Below are 26,232 nucleotides of genomic sequence, written 5' to 3' on the forward strand. Positions count from 1 at the left end.
TATGAGGGGGTCAAAGAGTTTGGATCCCCGCCATCCAATACCTATGGGCATTGAAGGAGATCCTACTAAATTTGACCCAGGTCCCAAGCAGGACCTCTAAACGCTGAACAAGGGCAAGACCCTTACCAAACCGTTCCCTTAACCCCCGACCAGGTAGCCAACATACCTCCATATAGACCGTGGAGATATGAATGGTGAAAATCTTTTATTTTATATAGACAGTAAAATAACGCCAAGACACCACGGACAAACGATAAGGAAAGATCACCTTCAACATAAGTAACTAGTTATTAAAGTCATTAATACAAAACCAAATAAAAAGTGCAAAAGATTAAAAATAAAAAGTATTATACTAAACACTTGTCTTCACCAAGTGATGTAAGAGACTTAGGCAAACATGGCCTTGATTGTCAAGAACTCTTACGATCAATCTTGGATCCCGAGACGACTCACACACTCTACGATGGACAATGGATGATGGTGGTGGATGATGGTGTTATGGTGGTGGTGGGTGGTGGATGAAGTGTGAGAGAGGTGGTGTGCCAAGGGATGAGAGAGAATGAAGCCAAGCTCCTCTACTTATAGGCTGAACAGAAGGCTGGACACGGCCCCGTGTCCGCTGGACACGGCCCCGTGCCCGCCTGACACTCTCTCTCTTCATTAATTGTAATTGCGAATTACAATTAATGCGCCTGCTGTACTTTCACCACGCCCCCGTGCTCGCTGGACACGGCCCCGTGGTGGGCAATGGAAGCTTCTACTGGTTTGTCTTTTCTGCTGCTTCCTGGGCACGCCCCCGTGTTCGCTGGACACTGGGCGTGTTCAGACTCTGTTTCCTTCTTTTTGCCTTGGGAGGTGCCGTTGAGGGTCCGGGCAGTCCACTTTTGTTCCTTTTCTTGTATTTATGGTAGAATTAGTGGTCTTTTTGCTTCTTTTGTGATTTTGAGCTCATTTCATCCTGAAAATACAAAAGGAAGACAAAAACACTCTTTTTCCAACATTAGTACTTAAAAAGGGTTAGTTTTATGCCTTAATTGATGTGTTTTATATGTTGCATTTTACACACATCAGTATCTTCACTTTTCCGTCTTTGTACACACATTCGTTTTCGCATATTATGAGAAAAAATTCATCCGTGTGTAGACAAACACAAACACGCATGCGTTATTTTTGGTATGTTCAGTGGGAACTGATTAAAAAATTGGGTGGTTTTAAGATTGGTTGCGCCATTAATTCATGCAAGGATAGTACAGTGAGGAGACTAACAACTATGGGTGCAAACGATTGAGCGGCTCGCGAGCTACTTGAGAAAAATATCGAAACGAGCCAAGTATTATCGAGATCCCGAGCCGAGCTTGAGCCTAAAACAAAGCTCTTTTATTTATCGAGCCCGAGCTCGAGCCTAGTATGTGAAGTTCGTTAGGCTCGTGGAGCCTTAAAGTGTTATTAGAGTATTATTAAAATTTAATAACATTTACCCCTTATATAAAGTTGTTTATTAAACGAGCCGAGCCGAGCTTCACTTATCAAGCTCGCGAGCCTAAACGAGTCTATTTTTATATTATTTTTATTTAGTGTATTAACTTATAGAACATAAATGAGCCGAGCCCGAGCCAAGCTCGAGTTTTCGAAACTAATAACGAGCCGAGCTCGAGCTTTGAAAACAAAGTTTGAACCGAGTCGAGCTCGAGCTCTCAGAAGTTAATCTAGCTCGAGCTCTCATAAGTTAATCGAGCTCGAGCCTGGTCGAGCCCAGGCTCAGCTCGGCTCGTTTACATCCCTAAACGATGGGCTTCCTTTTGTGTTTTGATGGAGAGTGTGAAACCCGGGTGTTAAAGTGTGTTATATTGATTGTTTTATTTCATTTGGAGTAATTATATGGCGTGAATGTGATGACTACGCAGATTTGTGATATTACAGGTTAATTGGTTTAAAACGATGGATTTCGTATGTTTGATGATGAACCGGAACACCCATTGATGTCAACCGGGCATATCACGTTGCTAGGTACTTTGTGAGAGAGACTTTTGGATTTGTTGGACTGGGCCGATATCATCACTCATCATCAATATCACATGACATTAATACTTGGGGAATATTGGGCTGCCACACGCTCATGTAACATTCACGCATACAGGGACCATGATATAAATCACTTCTTGATGGCAGACAAGAGTAGACAACATTGGGCTTTGTTTTGTTTTCAAAACATAAAAAGTCATGTGAAGGAGGGGCCCACATATACATTTATTTTGACGGCTAACTTCTTCTAGTGATCAGGTGAATAAGTCAACATAAATCCAAGACACGCATTGGACTTCTTGTGGACTTCTTTAAGTTAGACTTGGGGATGCACAAGACAAAAGCCAAACTCACGTGAAGAATTCTTTTGGGCCATATACATCACGCAGACAGCCAACATCATCATCATCATTTATTGAGAGGACTATTATTATTATTATTCTAAAACAATAACAAACATCAATCATCATTGGGCTTTTGCAGAGAACATCACGTGGGCCGGCATCTTCTAGACATAGTGGGCCGATTAAATGAGGGCAATATGATTAGCGGCAGAAGTTAAGGGAACGGGGGATCGGATATTATCATCATAATCTTGACGGCAGAAGGGTTTCAACCGGGTATCAAGCGGGCGAAGATCTTTCAACCGAGATGAGCGGCTAAATCTCTCGTGGACACTTCGGGTGAATGATTATGTAAGACACTATTGATTTAGTTTATTGTTTTATGTATTGAGTTCGGATTGTAACCGTGTGACAGACGGTCTTTACTTGCGTTTTTATAATTCGTTTGACAAACGAATCCTGTGTTAGACAGAGACATAAACACGTTTAAATCCGATTATACTTTGTTGGTTGAATAATTATTCATTGCATGAATAGTTGATAATTATATCGTTTAACCAATAGTATCCAATATGACAATCAGCTAAGTTATTAGTTAATCACACAATCTGAATCCCGGAGTGATCACCTTTTCTCATCATTGTTTTAAACCACAATTTTTATTCGTTAATTTAGATAATTCTCACAATCAATCAAACTGAATTTTCAATTTAGTAGTAGTTAATTAATACTTAGCATCATAACACTTTCCACAATCCTCCTCTGGTTCGATATCCGACTTACTCTAGCTACTAGTTTATTTCGGTTTTTGCATGTCATTAACGACAGACATCAAAATGGCGCCGTTGCCGGGGAGGCGTGCGCAAAGTGTTTAGTGTTAAGTTTTAGTAAAAAAAATAAATAAATAAATAAATAAATAAAATAAATTTAAAAATCCCAAAAATATTTTTCTTTAATGTTCGTGATTTACACTTGGTAGTTGCGTTGTGTTGTGCAGGATGACAGAGCATTACAGAGATTTCAGCTTTTCTACGTGTATATTGTGCGGGGGTCCACGTCATCCGTGTATCGGTTGCCATGAGGCCCACTACAGGAGGGCACATGGAAAACCGGTGTCTTATGTTTCACAGCTTCCACCTCCATCATACGCTGATGATTATGACCTAGAGATGGAGGATGATTATTACTCGGATGGATATGATCGGGACGAGGATGTTTATTTTGAGCCAAGGACGGATGGACGATGTTTCTGTTGCGGTCGTTATCATACTTCTTATGATGAGGATGTGTGCGCGGTGTATTTGGAAAATCCAGAGTATTGGAATAAAAAAATGATGGATGCATACATCTCAAAACCGTATCAGGGATACCGACAGTATCATCCCGAGGATTATTCTAAGCACGAGGGTGTGTATGCTTATCAGACCGAGGAGGAGAAAAAGCTTGCTATGTTGGAAGCGAGTTTGTCCAAACTCGAGCAGTATTTATCAACACCCAATCTTTCCGATGAAGATCGAATCAGCTGCCTAGTTTTCAAGTGTCAGAAGTTAAAAATGAAGATAGAAACAGAAGAGCGTCTCTCACCATTACCTGTTGATATTAGAGATTATTCTCACATGGAGGAGGAGGTTGTGGAGGATAATACCACACCAATGAACCCTTTATCTGATGAAGAGTCACTAGTGGATGGTGTGTGAGGATGAGGAGGCAGAGCAGTCTGATGAGATGAGTGTATGTACCGAACCTCTCCCCATATCAGTCATTCAAATTAATAAGTGTGGGGAAGAGGGTTCGAGGAAGAAGATGAGAAGGGTGAAACAACAAGACATCAGGGTACATATCATGAAATGGATTAGCGAAACCCGCATGTGCAGTCTGAACATGCCAATTATACTGACGAATTTATGGAGATGGCATGTAAATTTTCGGGCATTTGTTGGAAATGTTTTGGGTAAATGTGCATTGAGACCACCGTAGCGCATAGCAGGTACGGTCTGGCTGAAGACCTTTAAACTTAGCGCTCTCGGGAGGCAGCCCGAGGATGTAGAGTATTGTATTTTGGTTTGGTTTCGTTTTGGTGTGTTTGTGTTTTGACAGGTTTCTACGTTCCATCTTCACGGATGCAATGAATCAAGTGTGGGGATGTTTGGCAACATCCCCGGTGAGATCTCAAAGAATCTATGTGGGCGTATGTTCCGGTTAGATCGTAGCAGCTACACCGCCATAGACACTCACTTGTTTTCTGATCAGGTGCATGTGTTTATCTATCCTGTGTTTTATTTGTTCTTGTGTACTTGGTGGTGTGAAATTTTTTGTGTTGGGAGTGGTTTTTTTTGTGTGAGTCGAGTTGTTGTTAGCCGTTCATGGTTTGTGGGTGGTATCTCTCGAGTTTAGATTATAAAGTGCACCATACATTGGGGACAATGTATCCCAAGTGTGGGGATGCAATAACTCGAGAGAGGGTTGGTATAATTGATGATCTTAAGTGCTTGAAGGGTTGAAATTGGAAAAAATTGAAAATTTTTGAAAATTTTTGTCTCTCAAAGTATGCTTGAACTACAAGAAAACCAAGATTTTCAATCGCTAATGGGTTCCTTGCTGATATTAAACTAACATAGATCCCTAGTCATGGTTGTCCCTTTAAGTTTCATGAGAGTATATCTGAAGTTGTTTTAGAGAAGAATTAAAAATAGATGCCTAACTAGGGGTAACATGCTTTAGGAATTACACATGCTACGTGTCGGCAACCCATATTCCTTTTGTTCGGTGAGATATTTGAGCCTACTTAGTAATAGTTGAATTACAATAAATGTTCATTTGCTGAGAGTAGGCCATATGTTGCTTTGTGTTAGAACTTGTGTGGTTTGATACGTGCCGAGACTGTGGTTTAGCGTATACACATAAATGATAAAGGCATTAGGATCCCTTCCATTGTGTTATTTGTTGATTGTTTATCCACCCACCTTAGTTAACCATGTTGAGCCTTATACCTTTCGTTTGTTACACCTTGTTTGACCTGTTTGATTACCAACCATGAATGACAAGTACGTGTTAGATGTTTGTTGAAAAAAAAAGAGAAAAGAAAAAAAAAGAGAAAAGAAAGAAAAAGAAAAAAATTAGTATTACGTTCGTGTTAAATAAATGGGTTGAAAATCACCCAAATTGTTAGTAGTATTGTGAATAAAGTTGTCATGGTTTGGTATTTGTTTGTGTTCGCCATATAAATTAAAAAAAAAGCCAAAAAATATATTCTTACCTTTACCCTTAACCCAAAACCCATAAGTCCTTTTGATATGTGCTACGTTATTTGATACAGTGGAGGTATGATTGCTACACAAGCTTATGATTGCAAGGTAACGTATTTGGTTTTGAGTGAAATATATACTAGCACATTACACGCTAGTCTTGATTGAGCCGAGAGGAGTGATTATTGTGAGGGGTGTGTGGCATGTGTGTAGTAATATAAGCATGTTAGTGTTAGTTAGGTAAGTCTTAAATTGTTTTAAATGCATACCACTTACTTGTCAGATTGTCAACCTCGATTGTGTCAGTCTATGGGACGGGTATGACTTGGGACCTTAAATTGCTAAATTCAGTAAGGAATTCTATGGTGACTTGTTAATAAGGTGAGTAATGTTTGTAATAGTTGCTTGAGGACAATCAAGGTTAAGTGTGGGGATGTGATGGAGAGTGTGAAACCCGGGTGTTAAAGTGTGTTATATTGATTGTTTTATTTCATTTGGAGTAATTATATGGCGTGAATGTGATGACTATGCAGATTTGTGATATTACAGGTTAATTGGTTTAAAACGATGGATTTCGTATGTTTAATGATGAACCGGAACACCCATTGATGTCAACCGGGCATATCACGTTGCTAGGTACTTTGTGAGAGAGACTTTTGGATTTGTTGGACTGGGCCGATATCATCACTCATCATCAATATCACATGACATTAATACTTGGGGAATATTGGGCTGCCACACGCTCATGTAACATTCACGCATACAGGGACCATGATATAAATCACTTCTTGATGGCAGACAAGAGTAGACAACATTGGGCTTTGTTTTGTTTTCAAAACATAAAAAGTCATGTGAAGGAGGGGCCCACATATACATTTATTTTGACGGCTAACTTCTTCTAGTGATCAGGTGAATAAGTCAACATAAATCCAAGACACGCATTGGACTTCTTGTGGACTTCTTTAAGTTAGACTTGGGGATGCACAAGACAAAAGCCAAACTCACGTGAAGAATTCTTTTGGGCCATATACATCACGCAGACAGCCAACATCATCATCATCATTTATTGAGAGGACTATTATTATTATTATTCTAAAACAATAACAAACATCAATCATCATTGGGCTTTTGCAGAGAACATCACGTGGGCCGGCATCTTCTAGACATAGTGGGCCGATTAAATGAGGGCAATATGATTAGCGGCAGAAGTTAAGGGAACGGGGGATCGGATATTATCATCATAATCTTGACGGCAGAAGGGTTTCAACCGGGTATCAAGCGGGCGAAGATCTTTCAACCGAGATGAGCGGCTAAATCTCTCGTGGACACTTCGGGTGAATGATTATGTAAGACACTATTGATTTGGTTTATTGTTTTATGTATTGAGTTCGGATTGTAACCGTGTGACAGACGGTCTTTACTTGCGTTTTTATAATTCGTTTGACAAACGAATCCTGTGTTAGACAGAGACATAAACACGTTTAAATCCGATTATACTTTGTTGGTTGAATAATTATTCATTGCATGAATAGTTGATAATTATATCGTTTAACCAATAGTATCCAATATGACAATCAGCTAAGTTATTAGTTAATCACACAATCTGAATCCCGGAGTGATCACCTTTTCTCATCATTGTTTTAAACCACAATTTTTATTCGTTAATTTAGATAATTCTCACAATCAATCAAACTGAGTTTTCAATTTAGTAGTAGTTAATTAATACTTAGCATCATAACACTTTCCACAATCCTCCTCTGGTTCGATATCCGACTTACTCTAGCTACTAGTTTATTTCGGTTTTTGCATGTCACTAACGACAGACATCATGTTTGGTGTGCAAAAGTGTTTAGTCGAAGATCATTTTAAGGTATCGGAAATTGGAGAGGGAACAAGGGGAAGGAGAGTTGCGAGTTAGTAGCACAAAGGGTCAATTTATAGAATAAAGGGTCGTAGTCAACAACGTGCCGTGGTCCCAAGCTTCTATGATGACTAGTCATTTTCAATGACAATAATAACGACAAACAGTAAAGCGGTGACCAATAAAGCTAAAGAGGGACATAAGGTGTCTCTAAACGTACATCTATACTAAATGTACCCTTAATATTGGCCTGACCTAGAGGAGGTGATCACCTAGCAACTTCTCTCCATAAGTTCCCAATTTTTTTTAGTTTTTACTATATACTTATATAATTTAACTTTTATATATATATATATATATATATATATATATATATATATATATATATATATATATATATATATATATATATATATATATATATTAAGATCTTATACACTTTTTTAATATATATTTTTAGGGGACAATTTTTCTGATCCTTCTGGATTTTTAGGGATTCTCAAAGACAAATCAGCTTTAATGTGAAAGGAAAAGTGGTTTTTAATGGTGGACCCCGCCCCTAGTTGGTGAGAGAGGGATACGTTTAGCAAGGGGCAAAGGGTGGCTCACAAAAAAAATTGCAGGGATAAATTTGGTTTTAATTTATTGTTATCTTTATATATACGTTATAGATATATATAGGGTTAGATTCATGTGAAAATTACTAGGCTAACCGAGAATCTTGAGAACTATTCTGAACCAAATTTTTCGATTTTGGTTTTAGGATGCTACTTTATGAAAATTGGTTGATTCATGACAATTGGTTTTAATATATACGTTTTGTTTCTAGTTCAATAACACATGTTTCAAATGAACTGAATATCAAACCAACATAACATATACCAGTCTATATCTATATGAGCTTTACCTAAAGTGCATTCTTTAAATTGTTAATCCCTGGACTCAACATTGTTATGTGAGATCTTTGTTTCCTGAATTGCATGATATACCACTATGAACTAAACCATTAAAATGTTGATAATTGAGCATGATACATATCACATATTATTTGGTGTTTGTAATATGTTTTTATTTTATATCCCATAGGTTTTATATATGATTTATGGTCTTTTTGTTTCAAAGTAGATATACTATAGTATTGGAAATAGATTATAGTCATGGTAAATACGGTGGAGTGTTGTTTGGTTCAAGGTAGATTTTGTTCGTAAAACATTCAGGTAACAAGCAGAAGTGTAAAAATAAAACTATTTTAGAAAGGGAAAATTTGTTTAGATGTCATGATCAACGTTTGTTAAAAGGTAAAATATTCGGGTTATACTTTTTGGGCTTTCTAATGACAGTTAATCTTTTTTTTTTTTCAAAATCATGAAATTATTAAACGATGTTCAAGATAAAGTGTTTGTAAAATAGTAGTTGTTCAGGTTTATTACTATTATTAATTATTAATGGTATAGTAGTGTCTTGGTCAGTTTTGTATCGGGTTTGGTATCAGTCCGGCATCCGTTGGACTTCTGTTTCTGTATCAGTTCCGTATCGGTTTTCAAATCAGTTACGTATTAGTTCTGTATCAGTCTTGGTTCAAAATTGTTTTTTGGTATCTGTGTCAGTTCAACTTAAGTCTGGAATCTGTATTAGTACTCGTGTCAGTTCAGTATCACGATGTGCCTTTTACTGTTTAGTATTAAAAACAATTTCAGTGTCAGTCCAATTCAGTCTCAATATCGTTATGTTTTGTTTTCCACTGATTGGTCTTTACTTGTACTATTGATTCCTCCGGTGAGCAATTTTTTGCCTAGTCGTAGTTTCTTTTTGTGTTTGTCTTGTTTGTTTTACAGGTGATATGTAATCTAAGAAGTATGGGGAATAAGTGAGGAGTGCTTGAAGATCAAAATTTATATTATTTATGTATTGTAATGTAATAAAATGTAATTAGGATCGTATTGATATCAAGCAGGGATGAGAAATTTTGGACCAAATAACGTTCCGTTCCGTTCCATACTAATACCGTACTTGTACCATATCATACCGATACCGACCAAACATATACATATGGTATTTGGTTTTAGCCCAATTTTAGTATCGGTGCCGTGTGATGCACTGCTGGTTTAGTACTTTTTAATGGTACCCTACCGTACTGGTATTGACCGAACATATACAGTACACTATTCGGTTTTGGTTTTAGCTAAATTTCAGTTGTAGTACTATGCGATACGGTACCAGTTCAGTTTGATACCGATACCAATCTGATCCCTAATATCAAGCTTGATTTGTAGATATACATTTATGTAACTTTATTTCTCATCAAAACCAACTTTGTATCTCATGCAAAAATTTGTATTACTAGTTAATCAATGCAATAAGGAACATATTCTACTGAGAGTACTTGGTTACCTATATAACGGTTACTAGTCATAAATAATAGATAACGGGTATGTTTGGCAAAACTAGCTGGTGGCTGGTAGCTGGTAGCTAAAAGCTCGTAGCTGGTGGCTAGAAGCTGGTAGTTGTAGTTATAGCTTTTTAGATATATTTGGTGTTTGGCAGAGTAGCTGGAGCTTTTAATAAAATGTATAAAATCACCAAAATAGACATAATTAAATATTTAAAAAGTTTATGTATTAAAAAGTTTATTATCTTTAGAGGTTAAAATAGTCATTTTTCCCTAAAAGCCTGTAGCTCCTTCTAAACGCTACTAGTAGGAGCGTTCAACCAAAAGCTTCAAGCTCCTAACCTAAAAGCTTCAAGCTCCTTCAACCAAACAAGACTTTTTATTGAATAGAAGCTTTTTTATAAAAGCTTAAAGCTAAACGCTCCTAAAAGCCCCTAAAAACTCCAGGCCAAACATACCCAACATAGGGTAAAGATAAAGTAGGAAGTTTGATTTAGGTGAAAATGCTAGGAAAGGAATAGAATTGTAACATGTGGCATATTAAACAAACTAAAGATAATGGCATTTTAGTCAACCACAAATTAATCTCAAATAACCCTAGATCTAAAAGGAACCAAGCACATCTTTATGGTTCATCCCATTCCATCCTCACACCACCACCATAACCACCGCCACTCCAGCGCCCACCACTACCACAAACGTCACCCCACCTCCACCACTCTATCACCGTCCACAAATCACAAATGCAACCCTTGCCCAAAATCTCTTAATCTCGATTCAAACTTGACACATCCGCCTGCAAAAGAGACTAATAGATTGGCATCAGTGTCGTGTTCATCGATGCCGGCACCATGGTCGGAGCCATCGACGAATGGATTACGTTTTACGGAAGCCGTTGAATGAATTGTATTTTGCTATTAGCGGGAGCTATGTGGAATTTTGAATACACAAAAAGTGATTATGCCGTTGAATGAATTGCGTTTTGTCGTTACAGGGGGCTATGGGGAATCTTGTATCTGCCTTTATATAAGACTTGATTATAAAGAAAAATTCACCTCTCCATGTTTGCAAACCAACCAAACTTTGCAGTAGGGGTGAGCAAATTAACCACCATAACCGATAACCGAACCATAACCGACATAACCGAACCACTAATAACCGATAACCAATATAACCAATGGTTATGGTTATGAAACTTTGTATAACCGCTCAATCGGTTATGGTTATGGTTATGGTTATGAAGCTTTGGTTAACCAAATATAACCGAAACCGAACCGAAGTTGTGATGTAAACTTTATATAATAGATTTGTGTTTTACAAAACCATATAGAGGTTTTTTACTAAGATAAAAGTATGTTAGTAACAAAATGATCTTGATATAGATGTCATTTATTTTGATAAAGAACTAAGGTGTTATGGCCATAATTGTTTTTGTTTGAGAATTACCTTATTAAAAAGAACTCAAAATCGGTAGTTTAACCAAAAAGTTTAGTCTTTGTTATCTTATAAAATAGGCTCAAGCTAAGTTCAAATCGTGCACAACCCTATTTATTTCAAACCTTGCTTGGTTATTTAACCGAAATTAACCAAAACCGAACCATAACCGACTTCATAACCGATGCGAAGTTTGGTTATGGTTATGGTTAGCAAAACTCCATAACCGAACTAGCGGTTATGGTTATGGACAATAGTAAAAACCGACCCATGCACACCCCTACTTTACAGATATAAAAACACAACACTCTGTTTCAAGGCGATTTGAAATTTGGACACTGTTGTTGCCGAATCATTTTTGTCACCTATTAATTTCAACATACAAAAAAACACAAGTTGTGAAAAGTTAAGCTATCGCTTAATACCGAATAAAACAAGTTTTTATTGACTCTTTGGTCATAACGCACTACTAGAAAATACACATTTCTTGACACACATTGTGCGTCATAAAACGGTAATTATGACACGCAAAAGCGTGTCGTTGATTGAGGAATCATAAAATTAACATGACATGCATTTGTGTGTCATATTTTTATGACACGCATTTATGACACTCATTTAATGACATGCATTCATGACATAAATTTATGACACACAATGTGTGTCAAGGAAGCCCATGTCATAAATAAGAAGATGACACACTTATATACGTGTGTCATGAATTTAGGTGTTTTAAAAAATATATATATATTTTTACTAGATTTCACATTAAATGATAATTGTCTCAAAATACAAATTAGAATACACATATATCAAAACAACCCATTTCATTCAATATTTCAAATAACAAAGTTAACAATATTTCATTAATGTTGATACTAACAAACCAATATTTCATGCAATATTTCAAAAAAATACTAACAAAAATACAATATTTCATTAAACTATGCGAGTGAACCTCCTTCACCATTTGCTTGTGTAGCATGCCCAGATTTCCTACTCACTTCGATCATCTTCACCTACAAAATGGGGAAAAAAACCCAATTTCATCCACTCTTTCATTAGTGAAGAGAAAATATATAAAATGAGGCCAATTTATCATTTAATATTTTGTTCAAAAAAACATGTACTCTACCTGTTCTTTGAACTATTCTTCCTTCTCTTCGTAGCTAGAAAGAGCAACAACTTCTTCAATCTGGTCAATTCCTCAATAATGAAAAAATCTAATACAACTAAACATGACAATTTGCTTTATCACACTTACTCTATCTATAACATACGTGTGTAGACCGCACTTACTATTGTTGTATCGCGTATAGCAAAACAAAAACTAATGTTGTTTTGCATAGACCAAATAATCTTATCATGACCTCAAAAAAGGAAAAGTCTAAAGTAGATTGTTAAAAGCTTCCAATTAAATAGAAGAACAAAACAAAGATCTAAAAGTATATACCTAGAAAACGGTTTTTATCATAGGCTTATTTGTAGCATGCTCACCACCAATATCATGGCACCACCTAAGCAACATTTTTTTTATAAATACAAGCAATATTTCGTAAAGATGTAACATGATGTATCTCATATGTCAGCACACTTACATATTTTTATAAATTAAATTTTTATTATATTTTTTTAATAAATTAGTACCTTATTGAGTAAGATGTGGCGGTGTCTTTACGTTGGTTCATAAAGAACGCAACCACTTTAGGCAAAAACCAAAATTCCATCTCGTCCTCACATCATCTTCATCTTCGGAGCTTGATAGAATCATACGCAAATAGTGAAGGTTGAAAAAATTGGTGTGTACTAGTAGCCACATTACATTGTCATTGTCTACTTACATTGTCAATGCGCGTAAACATTTGCCTAAACTTCAATCTGGTCAATTCCTCACATGCATGTAAAAATTTGCCGAAACTTACATTGTCATTGTCTACCATTTGAACTCCGTCGTATGCTATCTCTCTCATGAACTTCATCACATTGTAGCCACATTTAGTACTTCTCGACTAGGGATGAGCAAATGCCACCGAATACCGATCCCATACCGATCCCGTACCGATCCCGTACCGATCCCGATCCCGATCGGTATCCCGATCGGTATCAACTTTTTGGCGTTTTCGGTATCGGTACGGTACGGTATCGGTATTATACCGATACCGACTCTCAAAATACGGTATAATACCGATACCGTACCGTACCGATACCTAACCGACATGTTTCGGTATCGGTATCGGTACCTAGTTTGGGTGAAATTCGGGATCGGTATTAGGCGGTATCGGTATCGGTTCGGTATCGGATACCGATATGCTCATCCCTATTCTCGACTGACATAGTGACTACACAATTAAAAAAAACCAAGTATGAAATCATTGCGATTTCAATTTAAAGTAAGGGTTCCTATATTTATAGTACCATTCCAACCGCATTCAAATAAGAAATTAAATGCTCACCCTAACGTTGACCCAATTCAGTTTAACCCTCATGCTAGTACCACTTCATGCAGCATACACGACCATTGCCCTGTAAAGCCTTATAAAAAGTTAAAAATATTTCGAAGCATAACAAATTTAAATTATACAACTATATAAATAATCAAAATATAAATGAATTATTTATTGTATTTAATAAGGAAAAACTTAGATTACAATTAGATATCTTCCTATATGCATGTGCTTGACCCGCTGACCCGTCCGACTATCCAAAATGAGAGAAGGAGACCAATCTGAAATAAAGAAACCGTCAATTCAAATTGTGTCATACAAGGATTTGTAACCTAATACACACAAATAGTGTAATGCTATATTCTACCACATTTGGCTAAAAACTGGTTTCATAACTGGTTGTCTTAACATTACACTTGGAAGTTGAGATTAATAAACAATAATACATAAATTCATAACTCTAGTATGGCAACGCTATTCATTTTTTGAAAATGGTAGATAATTAAAAGAAATACATTTAGTAGTTTGATTGAGCATTTGGTATAAAACATGAAGCCAATCTATTGTTTTCATTGACAAATGCTCTCCCTCTATCTTCTTCCTTAGTTTTCTGCAACCAAACCACACATAAAAATTTATATATTTTGTAAGTTTTAACTTTTTTTCAAATGGCTGTACGTTTTAACTAATTTTAAACATACCACTTTGTTTCTTCCTTCTTGTTTTACTTTTAGTGGTATAAGTTCTTAAAGCTCCTGTTGTATATCTGTATCTAATGAGTTATTCAACACCATTGATTCATCTTTCAATGCAATAATTGCTGGAAAAAATTAAACATCAAACATGATCAAAGCATGGTTGTAAAACAAGGTTTCCAAGGCCGAGTACTCCCCGAGTAGTCGCTACAAGGCAGGCTGCCGAGACGACTTTCTTTGACTCCGCCTAATTACTCGGAATCGGTCAAACGCGGTCAACCTTGGCCAAAATCGTATCTAGTAGGTCAACTAGGGCCGAGTTTGACTTAAAAAATAACAAAACATAAATTCTATGTCTATCATATTAAAGAATGAATATCATTTTCAGGTATTTTGTTATAAATATTAGTAAATTTATGCTATTTGACATATATTTAATTTCGAAACACTAATTTCTTTATAATCTAACATGTCCAAATACTCCCCGAGTACTCTCAACTCCCCGATCGACTGACTAGGGAGCGCCTAGCGACTTTTACAACCATGGATCAAAGTGTTCTCACTCACAAATTATCAAACAGTTGAAGCCCATTTCATAATCACAAGTTTTTTTTTTAAATTATTAAACACCCGAAATTAAAATGAAGAAAGTGCATTATTGATCAAGATCATCATCGTATACCAAATACCAATCTGAAAATTCAAATTGAATCAAATACACATCACCATATAAAATATATTTTGTAAAAGAACCCTCAGTTCTTACTCAGCTTTGGGACTCCAAAATGGTGAGTTTATCATATCACACAATAAATAAGAATTTAGGTGCTCATGAAGGGCTTTCAAATAAAAAACAAATAAATAATCTAAAAACTTAAGGGATTTATTCAACAAAGTAAGTTAAAGTTATTCAAAGAGACATTTCAACAAACAGTTGGGGAGCCTTACACTAATGCATGATTGCAAGGGTCAAGAGTAGCCTGTTCGTTGAAGAGCATTGCACTAATGCGAGGGTGAAAACGAGCCTTCCCTAAGTCACCAATCACATGAAAAATAAACTACAATATGAAGAAACAGTAAGAACTACGATTAAGTATTAAATAACCGACAAGAAGAAACCTAGAAATTGCAAACCCCATCGATTCTTTCACTAATCACATAAACAAAACAAATATACTCAGATAAACACACGTATTTGTAAATTAACCCTATATGCATACCGATTCTTCAGTTGGATCAATTATGAATCTGATTTTGCATTCAATAATTTTCAAAATTAGGGCTTTACTTGTGATGAAGAAGAGCCGGCTCTCTTATTGACTTGTGGCTGCTCGAAATGGAGATAGAGAAAGAGTTTGATCTGAAGTGCTCGAAATATTGAGAAAGAGAGAGTTGCTTGGATTATTTGAGAGGCAGATCTAAAAATTAGGGCATGGGTTACATACTGAGCGGGAAGAACTATAGGAGCGGGAAATGATCTAGAGAGGAATTATCTATATATATAATATATGAATAAAATGTGGGACACGTGTCAAGTTATGGTGTAACCACAATGGATTTTTGGCGGGAAAAATGTGAGAAACCTTATGTTTTCACACGGGATCCGAATTAGGTTAGTGATACCCGATTTTTTGACCCGGGGTATATAAACTATCCTAAAAACCTAAACCACTCATTCGCCACATTTCACGCTTACGGAACCCTAATCCCTTACGCTTTTCCTTGACGCTTCCTGATTTCCCTTTCTTCTTCACCTTCAATGCTATGAAGTTCAATCGATTCAATGTGTTATCAACCCGTTTTGTTATATTTGATTGTTAGCGGAAGACGGTTGAGGTTCTCGGAAGTCACAGCTGCCCATCCGGTGGTGGTGCTTCGATGGAGGAAGATGGTGACGGTGGTGGTGGCCTGAAGAGGAACTATCACAGCGACATGGGTTCATTTAGGGTTTTGTCCAACGATGGTCTTGTGATGGTTGTGGTTCAAGGCACAGGGCGGCGGCTAGGGTTCCACCACCACAAAACCATAGGAAAGTCTTCGGATCTTGAATCCCAAAAATCATCTCATCCAGGTTTCTTTTGAGATTCTTTGATTGTTACGATGTTGGTTTTCTTGATTCAAAGTCATATGATGTTTGAAATCTTATTATAGGTTCATGTTCTTCAGTTCTTCCTGTCTTAGTTTTACTTTGCTGTATGATTTTTGATTAGTTCGTTACTTTGAGGTGAATCGATTACTTGATTTCTGTATATATATATTTTACTTTGCTGTATGATTTTCGATTTATTCGTTACTTTGAGGTGAAACAGTTACTTAATTTTTGTATATATATGTATGTTGTACTTGTGAAATTCCTCTTCCTAATACGTACATTTTTCAAATTTTTTGATGATTGTATGCCCTTTATAACACATTGGCTTTTATATTATTCATTGAAGCAGCATTACAAAGCTCAAGGCATCTGTTGGAACAGAACAACCGAGTTCTTGGTCAAATCTCAACTAATATACACACACTAAAGGTAAAGTAATTGTTCCAGTTCAACTAATATATCTCTTGTATATATGTGCTTGAATATTTCTTTTGATAAAAAGGATGACAACATAGATTGCAGTTTTGAATTTTGTATGGTTGAGTAGTCTTTACTAGAAGCTGATGCTTTACAACATCAATCAACAGCTGCAGGACAATTACGATCTTTTTTGGCAGATCAAGAACAGTATTACTGTCATCTTAAACGAGTATGTCAGATATTGATATTCATAGAACTTTTTATTTTTTTTGCACATATCTGAGGTGGCAACATGGACGTGTGTGGGGTTGAGTAACGGGTCAAAACAGGTTTGGGTCAAATGGGTAATGTTTATTAGTTGAGATGGGTCGGGTTGACCCAATACACTTCTTTCCAATTTTTTTAAATTTATTTCTAGAAAACTAGGGTCTTAAATATGATTAGAAAAAATTATATGTAAATTCTGAATAAAGGAGGTTAGAAAGTGGTATTTATTAAAATACACTTTGAATTACTTCCGACCCGTTTGACCCATTTCCTTTTCTAACAATTTTTTTTTAAAAAAAATTACTCATTCAGTCTGTTAATAGATGAAACACATTTTGTGCTAAACCATTACGTATTTTTTAAAAAAGTGCCTTTGTCAAGTGTGATTACCAAAAAAAATTGTGTTATTAAAATTTTAGAGAGTAAAATGCCCTTTTTGTCCCTGCAGTTTGGCCAGTTTTGCGACTTTTGTCCCTGCGTTTTAATTTATATTATGTGCTAGAAACCGGAGTAAACCCATAACTGTTTCTATTCGGTGGATGAGTCAGCAGTAGTGGCGTGTTTTCTTCACATCTGCAGTAGTGGCGGTAGTAGTCCGTACTGCTATGGGGTGGTGTAAGAGTGGCAAGTGATGGCATTTCGGTTTTGGAGGTTTCATTATATGGGACGTTTCAGAGTGAGAACATAAACCTCATGTTTTCTCTTTTTAAATTCTTTTCTTGTTCTTCCTATCGATTTCTCATTAAATCCAATTTAGTGGTCAACAGGACTACTCATTTGCAGAACTGTTACCAATGGGCACTATAGGTGTTATAGGCGGTCTTCTTGGTACGTGATAGTCACTTATAAACTTTCTCCACTAGCAAAAAAGGGTATTTCTGTCATGTTATATCTGTAATCACTTATAAAAATTTTCAGGACCATTATTTAACCAGCTGACACTATATATAACACGTTGGCGTCGAAATTATCTACACAAGAAAGGAAACTGGGTCAAAGTAAGTTTTATTTTAATCTTTCAAAAGTTCTATTTCATTTGAATGTCATTGGAATATATTATATATGGTATTATTATATTAACCTCTGACTTGTTTTAATTTTTATATGAACTTACTTTCTTACCCTGTTTCATGGCTAATCTTTTTACGTCAAAATATAAATTACAACGCAGCCAGTTAGAGAAGTTGATGACACAAAGTCGATGTACAAGGATGTCGTGCTAGGGGGAGATGTGTGGGATCTTTTGGATGAATTAATGTTTACATGCGGAATCCTATGCAATATTATGAAAAAGAAGTGAAGTTTGTTCGGGTAATTTCTCTTTTATATGATTAAATGTTTGAAAGCGTAACTGTAAATGTACAAGCGTGTTATATTATAAAGTTTTAATTACTTGTGGCGGGGAGTACTTTTATCAGGACCTCCTGGAACAGGGAAAACGCTGTTTGCAAGAATGCTAGCAAAGGAGAGCGGGATGCCGTTTCTATTTTAATTTGATAGTTGGTATATGAAACTTGTAATAACGTAGGTTTCTATTTTTATTCTGCAGGCTCCTGCTTTTATATTTGTAGACGAGATTGATGCTATTTCCGGAAGACATGCAAGAAAAGATCCAAGAAGGCGATCAACATTTGACGCATTGATAACGCAGCTTGATAGAGAGTTAGTATCTAAAACATCTTGAGCGCTATTCGTTTGGATTTTTTTATTTATTTACTAGGTTAAAACCCCGTATATTACACGCGTTGAATAAATCTATATATTATATAAACAAATAAGGTTAGGGACACTTGTCCTCTTGTCCTCTTCTGGTGCAACCATTTTAGGTTTTTGGCGGGAAAATGAATGGGTAAGTGTTATTTGCTAATCGGTTCACATACAAATGAGTCAAAATTTTCACCTCTATGCTTTTCGCATGATAATATTTTGATGGATGCTTTGTCGGTTTTGGCAGGAAAACTCAAGCATCAACTGAAATACAAAACTTGGCTGTTTATGGTCAAGGACTTCTGAGATTGAGCGGTCGGGGTGATGCAATCAAAGAGCAAATACTTTCACAGGTTGGACCGGGTTCTAAACCTTGAAGCCCCATTAAATGATGAACAGAGTAAAAGCATGTGAGTGTAACCTTCTAACCAATAACTATTTTGGCATTTTTATAGCTTAACAAGCACAAACAATGTATCAGCCAATCTAATTACCCTTTTGTTTTGGCAGGATAACAAAATCCCATTGCGAGAATCCAACATGCCCAAGAGATTTGATTTACCCCCCTGACGATTGTCATGTTAACGACACACTTTCGTTTTCACTACAAGTAAGAAACACGTAACACTTTAAAGCTTTTTAAACTGGATGAACTTGGTACTGATTTTGGTGGTTCCATTTTAACCTTTCGCAGATTTGTCGTGTTGAAGACATAGTTGTGGATGGCACATTTACAGGGATTATCATTCAGATATACAGAGCAATGAGTGTCATCGTCAACACAGAAGGCATGATAACCGCTTCCGAGTTAGGTATTTTTCTTTGAATTTTTAAGCAAGATCTACTTTATCCAAACTGCATGTATATTGACATAGTAAATACTTGAGATCGTTTCTGCAGGTTGTCGAAATGGTTTCGGTTTGGGAAACTGTTCAAATGGTGCTGGCGGCGGTGGTGGTGGTGGTTGTGGGCATGGGGGCAGAGGGGGTACTAGGTTGTACTATGGAAGGTTGAGTGAAGGTGGTAGCGTTTATGGTAAACAGGATCTTCCTTGTGAGTTAGGAAGTGGAACTATTGGCCCTAATGAGTATGTTTGTCGGGTTGCTGGTGGAGGAATGATCGGTATTCTTTCCTTTCTAAAATAAAACTATGACATCATTTTTCAAATTTAAATCTAGCTATGTGGTTATAATAGTAGTAATGATAGTGATAATAATAACAAGACAAAATTACACAAATTGTCCTTTATTTATACGTAAAATTGCACCCTATGTTCTTTGTCTTTAATAAGTACACTTCGTGTCCTTTATGACTAAATTTTGCACACTCTAAGTCCTTTACACTAACCACCATCCATTTCATACGTTAAGTAGGTGCATGTGCCCCTCATGTGAAGGGCAAAACAATCATTTTACACATAATTTTCTCTTCCCACACTTTTATTAAACCCATCGATCAAACACTGCATATCAAAACAATTTTAGTGCTTTTTTTGTAATTTTAGGGTTTCAAATGTAATGCTACTATTATGTGTAATGCAATTGCTTTTGTGTCTATTTTAATTTGTCAAAATTAACATTAAAGTGGGTAAATGTGGTTTGACTTGAACCAACTATAGCCGCAAATGTCCATACATTAGACTTGAACCAACTTTGCATACAGTAAATGTGGTTATAACCATAACAACCATAAGTAACCAAATGTGCATACATTAGACTTCAAGTGAACTAACTATAAATTTGGCAGCTGATATGTGCATGTTGATCAAGGTATGGATGGGTTAGACTGCAAATTTGGCACTTTGATTCAAGAATTACAACATTTAGATACCCAATTACAAAAAAAAAAACACTATTAGATGCATATAGCACTTTGAAAAACACACACAAGGGACTCGAATTAAAACATCAGATGCACATATATGATGTTTTGTCCCTCACATAAGGGGCACATGCACCTACTTAACGGATGAAAGGGATGATGGTTAGTGCAAAGGACTTGGAGTGTGCAAAATTTAGTTGTAAAGGACATGAAGTGCACTTATTGAAGACAAAGGATACAGAGTGCAATTTCACGTATAAATAAAGGACAATATATGTAATTTAGTCTAATAACAATAGTAGTACTAATAATAATAATATTAATAATAAATCATTATATTAATATAACATTTAATATATAATAATGTTATTTTCTATGTACATGATGTATAATTGTACCACAACCCAACCGGTCAATTGGATGTCATTAACCATATAATGAAAATGGAATATAACCGAATGGGTCAGTTATATTATATTATCATGCCGACATACTTGGTTATGGGTCAGTCATAAAGCAAAGACTTTTTGAATGAATGTTTATCCTCGGAGGATCATTTGATTAATGAAGTTGTTGAGTGGGCCAAACCGTTTGGCCATAAGTCGCGCTATTTCTATTTGAGCGTTCTGCTATTTGGTACATACTTTTCCCTCTTTTTGAATGAAATATTGCTGGATTGGAATGAAATTGCACAAGAACATGCTAAGGAGAATTTTGGGACTATTTGTAAATTCCTTACTTGCAAGGTAAGTTCACGTGGGCTTTTCATACTCGAGACACAAGATTATATAAACAAATATGGTTTGGGATACTTGTCCTCTTCTGGTGCAACCATTTTAGTTTTTTTGCGGTAAAATGAATGGGTAAGTGTTCTTTGTTAATGGGTTGGGTATTTTATCTCAAACGGGTTAATTTGGGTTGTGTTCAACTTATAACGGCCAAATTTAGGTTGGGTATTTTATTTCAAACGGGTCAATGTGGGTTGTTTTCAATTTGAAACATGTGGCATTTGGGTTCTGTATTATTTCAAACGGGTCAATTTCGGTTATGTTCTATATAAAACATGTAGACTTGGGTTGGGTATGCATATTTGAAAGGGCATTTTTGTCATTATTGTATCGATCTCTTGTATACAACCAAGCAACCTGAAACAAAAGATTAAGCAAATTTGCATGGAATGAGTTGTCCAGTTTACAAAAGGTATGCTCAACATATTCTTCGTCTCTTTAACGCAAAGTCAACCCATTATTTTTGTATATATGTCCATAAATCAGTGGCTCCTTTTTTAGTTATTTTGACTTTCCGGGTCAAATTTTAATCCTGGCAGCAGAGACTACACTCATGTTGTAGTGATACGGTTTCTCATGCTTTAGTGAATATGGTTTCGATCATGTGACTTTATTCCAAGCTTTTTGACATGCTCACTTATTGCTTTTGTGTTTTTTTTTTGTAGGTGACTACAGCGACTGCCTCAATTATATTTTTGGTATTAGTTTTGTCATAGGTGATCACCACAAAAACTTGAAAGCTAGATCCGAGAACACGTGTTCAAGCCGTTATCTCACACAATTTGTTGTATTAATGTATTTAACTGTTATTACTCACTATGAGGTCGTGCTAATGTGAGGTTCACATGAGAACCAGAAGTTAGAATCATCACATGTATACAAGTATTTTGTCATAAAAAGGTTGCGTGTTTGATGTATATATTAAGCGAGATGTGTTCAGTGAATTTAGTTGGACTTAGTCTTGTATTCTTGGTCAATTAGATTTATATTGTTTTTTTTGTTTTGACAACATAGTTGGCTACATGCCAAGTATTGATTTTTTTTATTTACCCAACCAGTAGAGATTTATAATATAACAAGTACATATTTTTATACATATTGGTTGACCCTTCTTTTGGAATTTACATAATACCGTTCTTATCGTGTAGCAGTTTTTTATAACACGTAATAGCATACTATATTATTTTTTATATTTTATGATATTTATTATTGTATATGTGGCTACAAGGAAAGTATGGTAAATGAATGGGCAAACATATACTATACTCTGGCTACAAGGAAAATATAGTTAATGAAATGGGTACACACATATCAATTATAAATAGTTTTTAATATAAGTAAATTTCTCGAGCCTGGGAAACAATCTCGGATGATAACAAAAAAGTACTCTGTCTAACATTAATCGATAAATCTTAATAAAAGAAACACTAAAACCAAATACATATGATTTCCTAAAAGACGATTACAACTTCTTTATTAATGTCATTCGTAAATGTTCTTTATGTACTTTTGTTTATTGTAAATTAAATTTTCCTAACCCGGGATGTTCCCGGGTGATAGCCTAGTTATCCCATATATAAATAACCAACTTTTTAGTGCATCATCACTTATAACTTGTGCTTTGGGAGTTTTTCAAAAAAAAACTTGATTTTTACTTTTAACTCAAAGGTTTTTAGGGTTTTGTAATTTTAACCCTACATAATTTGTTTTTTTAACTTTAACCCAAAACTATTTTTACTTTTAGCACAAAGGTTTTTAGCTTTTGCAATTTTAACCTTACATAATTTGTTTTTTTAACTTTAACCCAAAACTTTTCATTATTTGCAATTTAACTTCACAACTTTTGTCACTTATACTTTTCATCTTTGGCAAATTTTCGTTGTACGTATAGTTCTAAATTTTTCGACTTAATACAACGCAACGTACGAGTATGGTTCAACTTTTTTATGTTTGTTTCAAAATTTGAAAGTTAACACGACGTAACGTGCATGTGTGGTTCAACGTTTTTTACCTCTATTTTTTCATGTTTGACAGGTTCGTCGCAACATGCAGATCCTAGGTCGAGTCTGTGTTGGTGGTCGATGACGGTTGTATGACATTAGTATTATTTGACACCGTTTTATACCCCACCACAACGCGGGGTGTGCTTTGGGGGGTTTTCTAAAGAAAGCAAATCCTAGGTCGAGTCAGTGTTGGTGGTCGATGACGGTTGTGTGACCTTAGTACTATTTGACATTGTTTTACGCCCCGACACAACGCGGGGTGTGCTTTGGGGGTTTTCTAAAGAAAAAATGGTTATGCATATGGTTGTCGTGACCTTGGCTTTGGCGGTTTTCAAAAAAAAAAAACCGATTTTTTTACTTTTCATTCAAAAGTATTTCATAAATTACTTTTAACCCAAAACTATTTGTTTTTTTTTTTTTTACTTTTAAGACAAAACTTTTTATCTTTTGCAATCTATTATCGCAACTTTTTTTACTTTCAACTTTGGTCCTTTATAGTTTTCATTTTCGGCAAATTTTTCGTTTTATGCTTGGTTCTAAATTTTGTGACTTAACACATCGCAACGTGCGTCTTTGGTTTAACGTTTTTACGTTTCGTTCTAAATTTTTGCGAGTTAACACGACGCAACGTGCGTGTGTGGGTAAACGTTTTTACATCGTCTATTTTTTTTTCCCGTTTGACAGGTTTAACATAACGTGTGGTCCTAAATTGACTTTATAACTAAAGAATCCCCGCCGCATTGCGGCGGGTCTCAATCCTAGTTTAATTAAAACTAGGTTATAACCCCGTGTATTACACGGGGTTGAACAAATAAATTTTATATACTAAATAATAAAACAATATATTTTTAAAAACCTTTTATATACTAAATAATAAAACAATATATTTTTAAAAACCTCATTTATTTTACGGGTTGAATAAATATAATTTTATATATTAAATAATAAAAAATTATATCTATAAGAACCATATTGTACTGTACGGTTGAATAAATGTAATTTTATATACCAAATAAAAAAGTTATATCTTTAAAACCACGTGTATTACACTGGTTGAAAATGTAATATTGTTTACCAAATAATAAAATAATACATTTTTGAAAAACCTCATTATTACACGGCTTGAATAAATGTAATTTTATATACCAAATAATAAAAAAATTACATCTTTAAAAATATGTGCATTACACGGTTTGAATAAATGTAATTTTCTGTACTAAATAATATATATATATATATATATATATATATATATATATCCTTAAAAAAACCTCGTGTACTGTACGAATTGAATAAATCTAATTTTATATATCAAATAATAAAAAGTTATATCTTAAAAAACCTCGTGTATTACATGGGTTGAGTAAATGTAATTTTGTATAGTGAAAATATAAATCTTTAATATATTAATACAAAGTTTGGTTTTCGTGATAAAAATAGATTATTCTATTGTTGCAAAATTTGTTAACGAAGTCTTAATAAATTTAACCCTTTATTTAAAACTCCGTAAATATATAAATGATAAATAATATTAGTTAATTTTATTTTAAGTTTCGTAAAATCTATTTGATACCAAACTAAACAAAACGTTCAAATATAATTAATTTAAATAAATAATATTATAAATGAAAAGAAGATTAAACTAAATAATAATTATCCATAAGATATTAAACTAATAACAACTTTAGTTTAGTAGAAGTAATTGAACACTTAAAGGTCTTTAGTTTAGCAGAAGTAAAATTGATAGACTGTGGGACTATATATGCTGTCGATAGTTACGTATGTGGTTTTATGTCCATAATATATGTGAATAAATCCATTCTTATTAAATATTGTTGTATTTTTCTTTTACTTTCATAATGATGATGATGGTTTAATTATGGCAAAGAACGAATAAGATGACCGGCAATACATACATTTGTACATGATTAAAAGTTAAACTATTCAAATTTATTTACTTTTAAATATAATAGAAAGTTGATCACTCAAATCTAAAATTTTGTAGTAGAAGTAGTTTAGCCGCGTCTATTCTCTGGTCACCACTGGATTATTAAGGCTAATGAAAATATCACTGATTGAGTCTCGCTATCTAATGATATAAGATATTAAATTAAATATTATTTAGTAGGAGGGTTATAAATAATTAATTAGAAAATATTAAACAAAAATAATAATTATCTATAAGAGATGGTTTAATATGATGACAAGTGTCTCAAAACAGGTTTCTTTTATTATATAGTATAGATTACTTTTAGTTTTAGGTTTAGTTTTACGAATACCTTATCTTTATTTTCTTTTTTTTTTACTTTTGACTTTTCCTTATTATATAGATATTATTATAAATATTATATTTGTTATTTTGTAATATTTTCTTATTATAATTGATATTCTGTTTTTCGCTTCTAACTTTGGTCGAACATGTCTAATATAATTGATATTTTTCTTTATTGTGAAGATTGAAAACGATATCGTTTGAACATCGGTACCGATATCGTATTACCTTTTAAAGTTCTTTGAAAATGGAGTTGTATTCTCAACATTCATAGTGTTTTTTTAACCTAGTAAAGTAACGAGACCATAAGAAAGCACCGCATCGCGTGGAAAATTATTGTTCGCCGCGAAGTGCAGGCTTATTCTTAACTCTAGCTTTTATTAAAACTTGAACTTAAAAAAAATAGTGTCATAAAACTTTAGGTACAC

At 34.8% G+C, this 26,232-nt stretch overlaps 1 protein-coding gene and 1 long non-coding RNA gene across 17 annotated transcripts; one reads left to right on the top strand and one right to left on the bottom strand.

Annotated features, from left to right (window-relative positions):
* Nucleotides 1-12,105: 12,105 nt before the first annotated feature.
* On the bottom strand, nucleotides 12,106-15,917 carry LOC110867011. 8 transcript variants are annotated; one of them, XR_002551451.1, is made up of 7 exons: nucleotides 15,723-15,917; nucleotides 15,383-15,492; nucleotides 13,944-14,020; nucleotides 13,749-13,818; nucleotides 12,943-13,268; nucleotides 12,431-12,812; nucleotides 12,106-12,314 (listed from the first exon to the last, which is right to left on the bottom strand). It is a non-coding gene; the product is annotated as an uncharacterized LOC110867011 (long non-coding RNA). The 8 variants fall into 8 exon arrangements; XR_004865162.1 differs by having other exon boundaries at nucleotides 15,383-15,459; nucleotides 15,655-15,917; XR_002551450.1 differs by having other exon boundaries at nucleotides 15,383-15,464; nucleotides 15,655-15,917.
* Nucleotides 15,918-16,115: 198 nt separating this feature from the next.
* LOC110866981 lies at nucleotides 16,116-22,473 on the top strand. 9 transcript variants are annotated; one of them, XR_002551448.2, is made up of 13 exons: nucleotides 16,116-16,505; nucleotides 16,876-16,955; nucleotides 17,114-17,175; nucleotides 17,662-17,889; nucleotides 17,971-18,041; nucleotides 18,132-18,211; nucleotides 18,385-18,524; nucleotides 18,763-18,875; nucleotides 19,168-19,330; nucleotides 19,431-19,530; nucleotides 19,615-19,732; nucleotides 19,821-21,941; nucleotides 22,195-22,473. XR_002551448.2 is itself a non-coding variant. In XM_035976674.1 (5 exons), the coding sequence occupies exons 2-5, from the start codon at nucleotides 19,245-19,247 to the stop codon at nucleotides 20,063-20,065; spliced, it is 549 nt and encodes a 182-aa protein (XP_035832567.1). In that variant the 5' UTR covers nucleotides 18,927-19,062; nucleotides 19,168-19,244; the 3' UTR covers nucleotides 20,066-22,473. The 9 variants fall into 9 exon arrangements, 1 of the variants encoding a protein (XP_035832567.1); XR_004865169.1 differs by having other exon boundaries at nucleotides 19,821-22,473; XR_004865173.1 differs by having other exon boundaries at nucleotides 19,615-19,727; nucleotides 19,821-22,473.
* The last annotated feature ends 3,759 nt before the right edge of the window (nucleotides 22,474-26,232 follow it).

This window comes from Helianthus annuus, chromosome 1 (genome assembly GCF_002127325.2).
Source record: "Helianthus annuus cultivar XRQ/B chromosome 1, HanXRQr2.0-SUNRISE, whole genome shotgun sequence".
Lineage (NCBI taxonomy): Eukaryota > Viridiplantae > Streptophyta > Magnoliopsida > Asterales > Asteraceae > Helianthus > Helianthus annuus.

Coding starts and splice junctions, on each gene's coding strand:
- LOC110866981 (XM_035976674.1), top strand. CDS start 19,245: ATGCAATCAAAGAGCAAATACTTTCACAGGTTGGACCGGGTTCTAAAC. Junction 19,531..19,614: donor CACTTTCGTTTTCACTACAA/GTAAGAAACACG, acceptor AACCTTTCGCAG/ATTTGTCGTGTTGAAGACAT. Junction 19,733..19,820: donor GATAACCGCTTCCGAGTTAG/GTATTTTTCTTT, acceptor TCGTTTCTGCAG/GTTGTCGAAATGGTTTCGGT.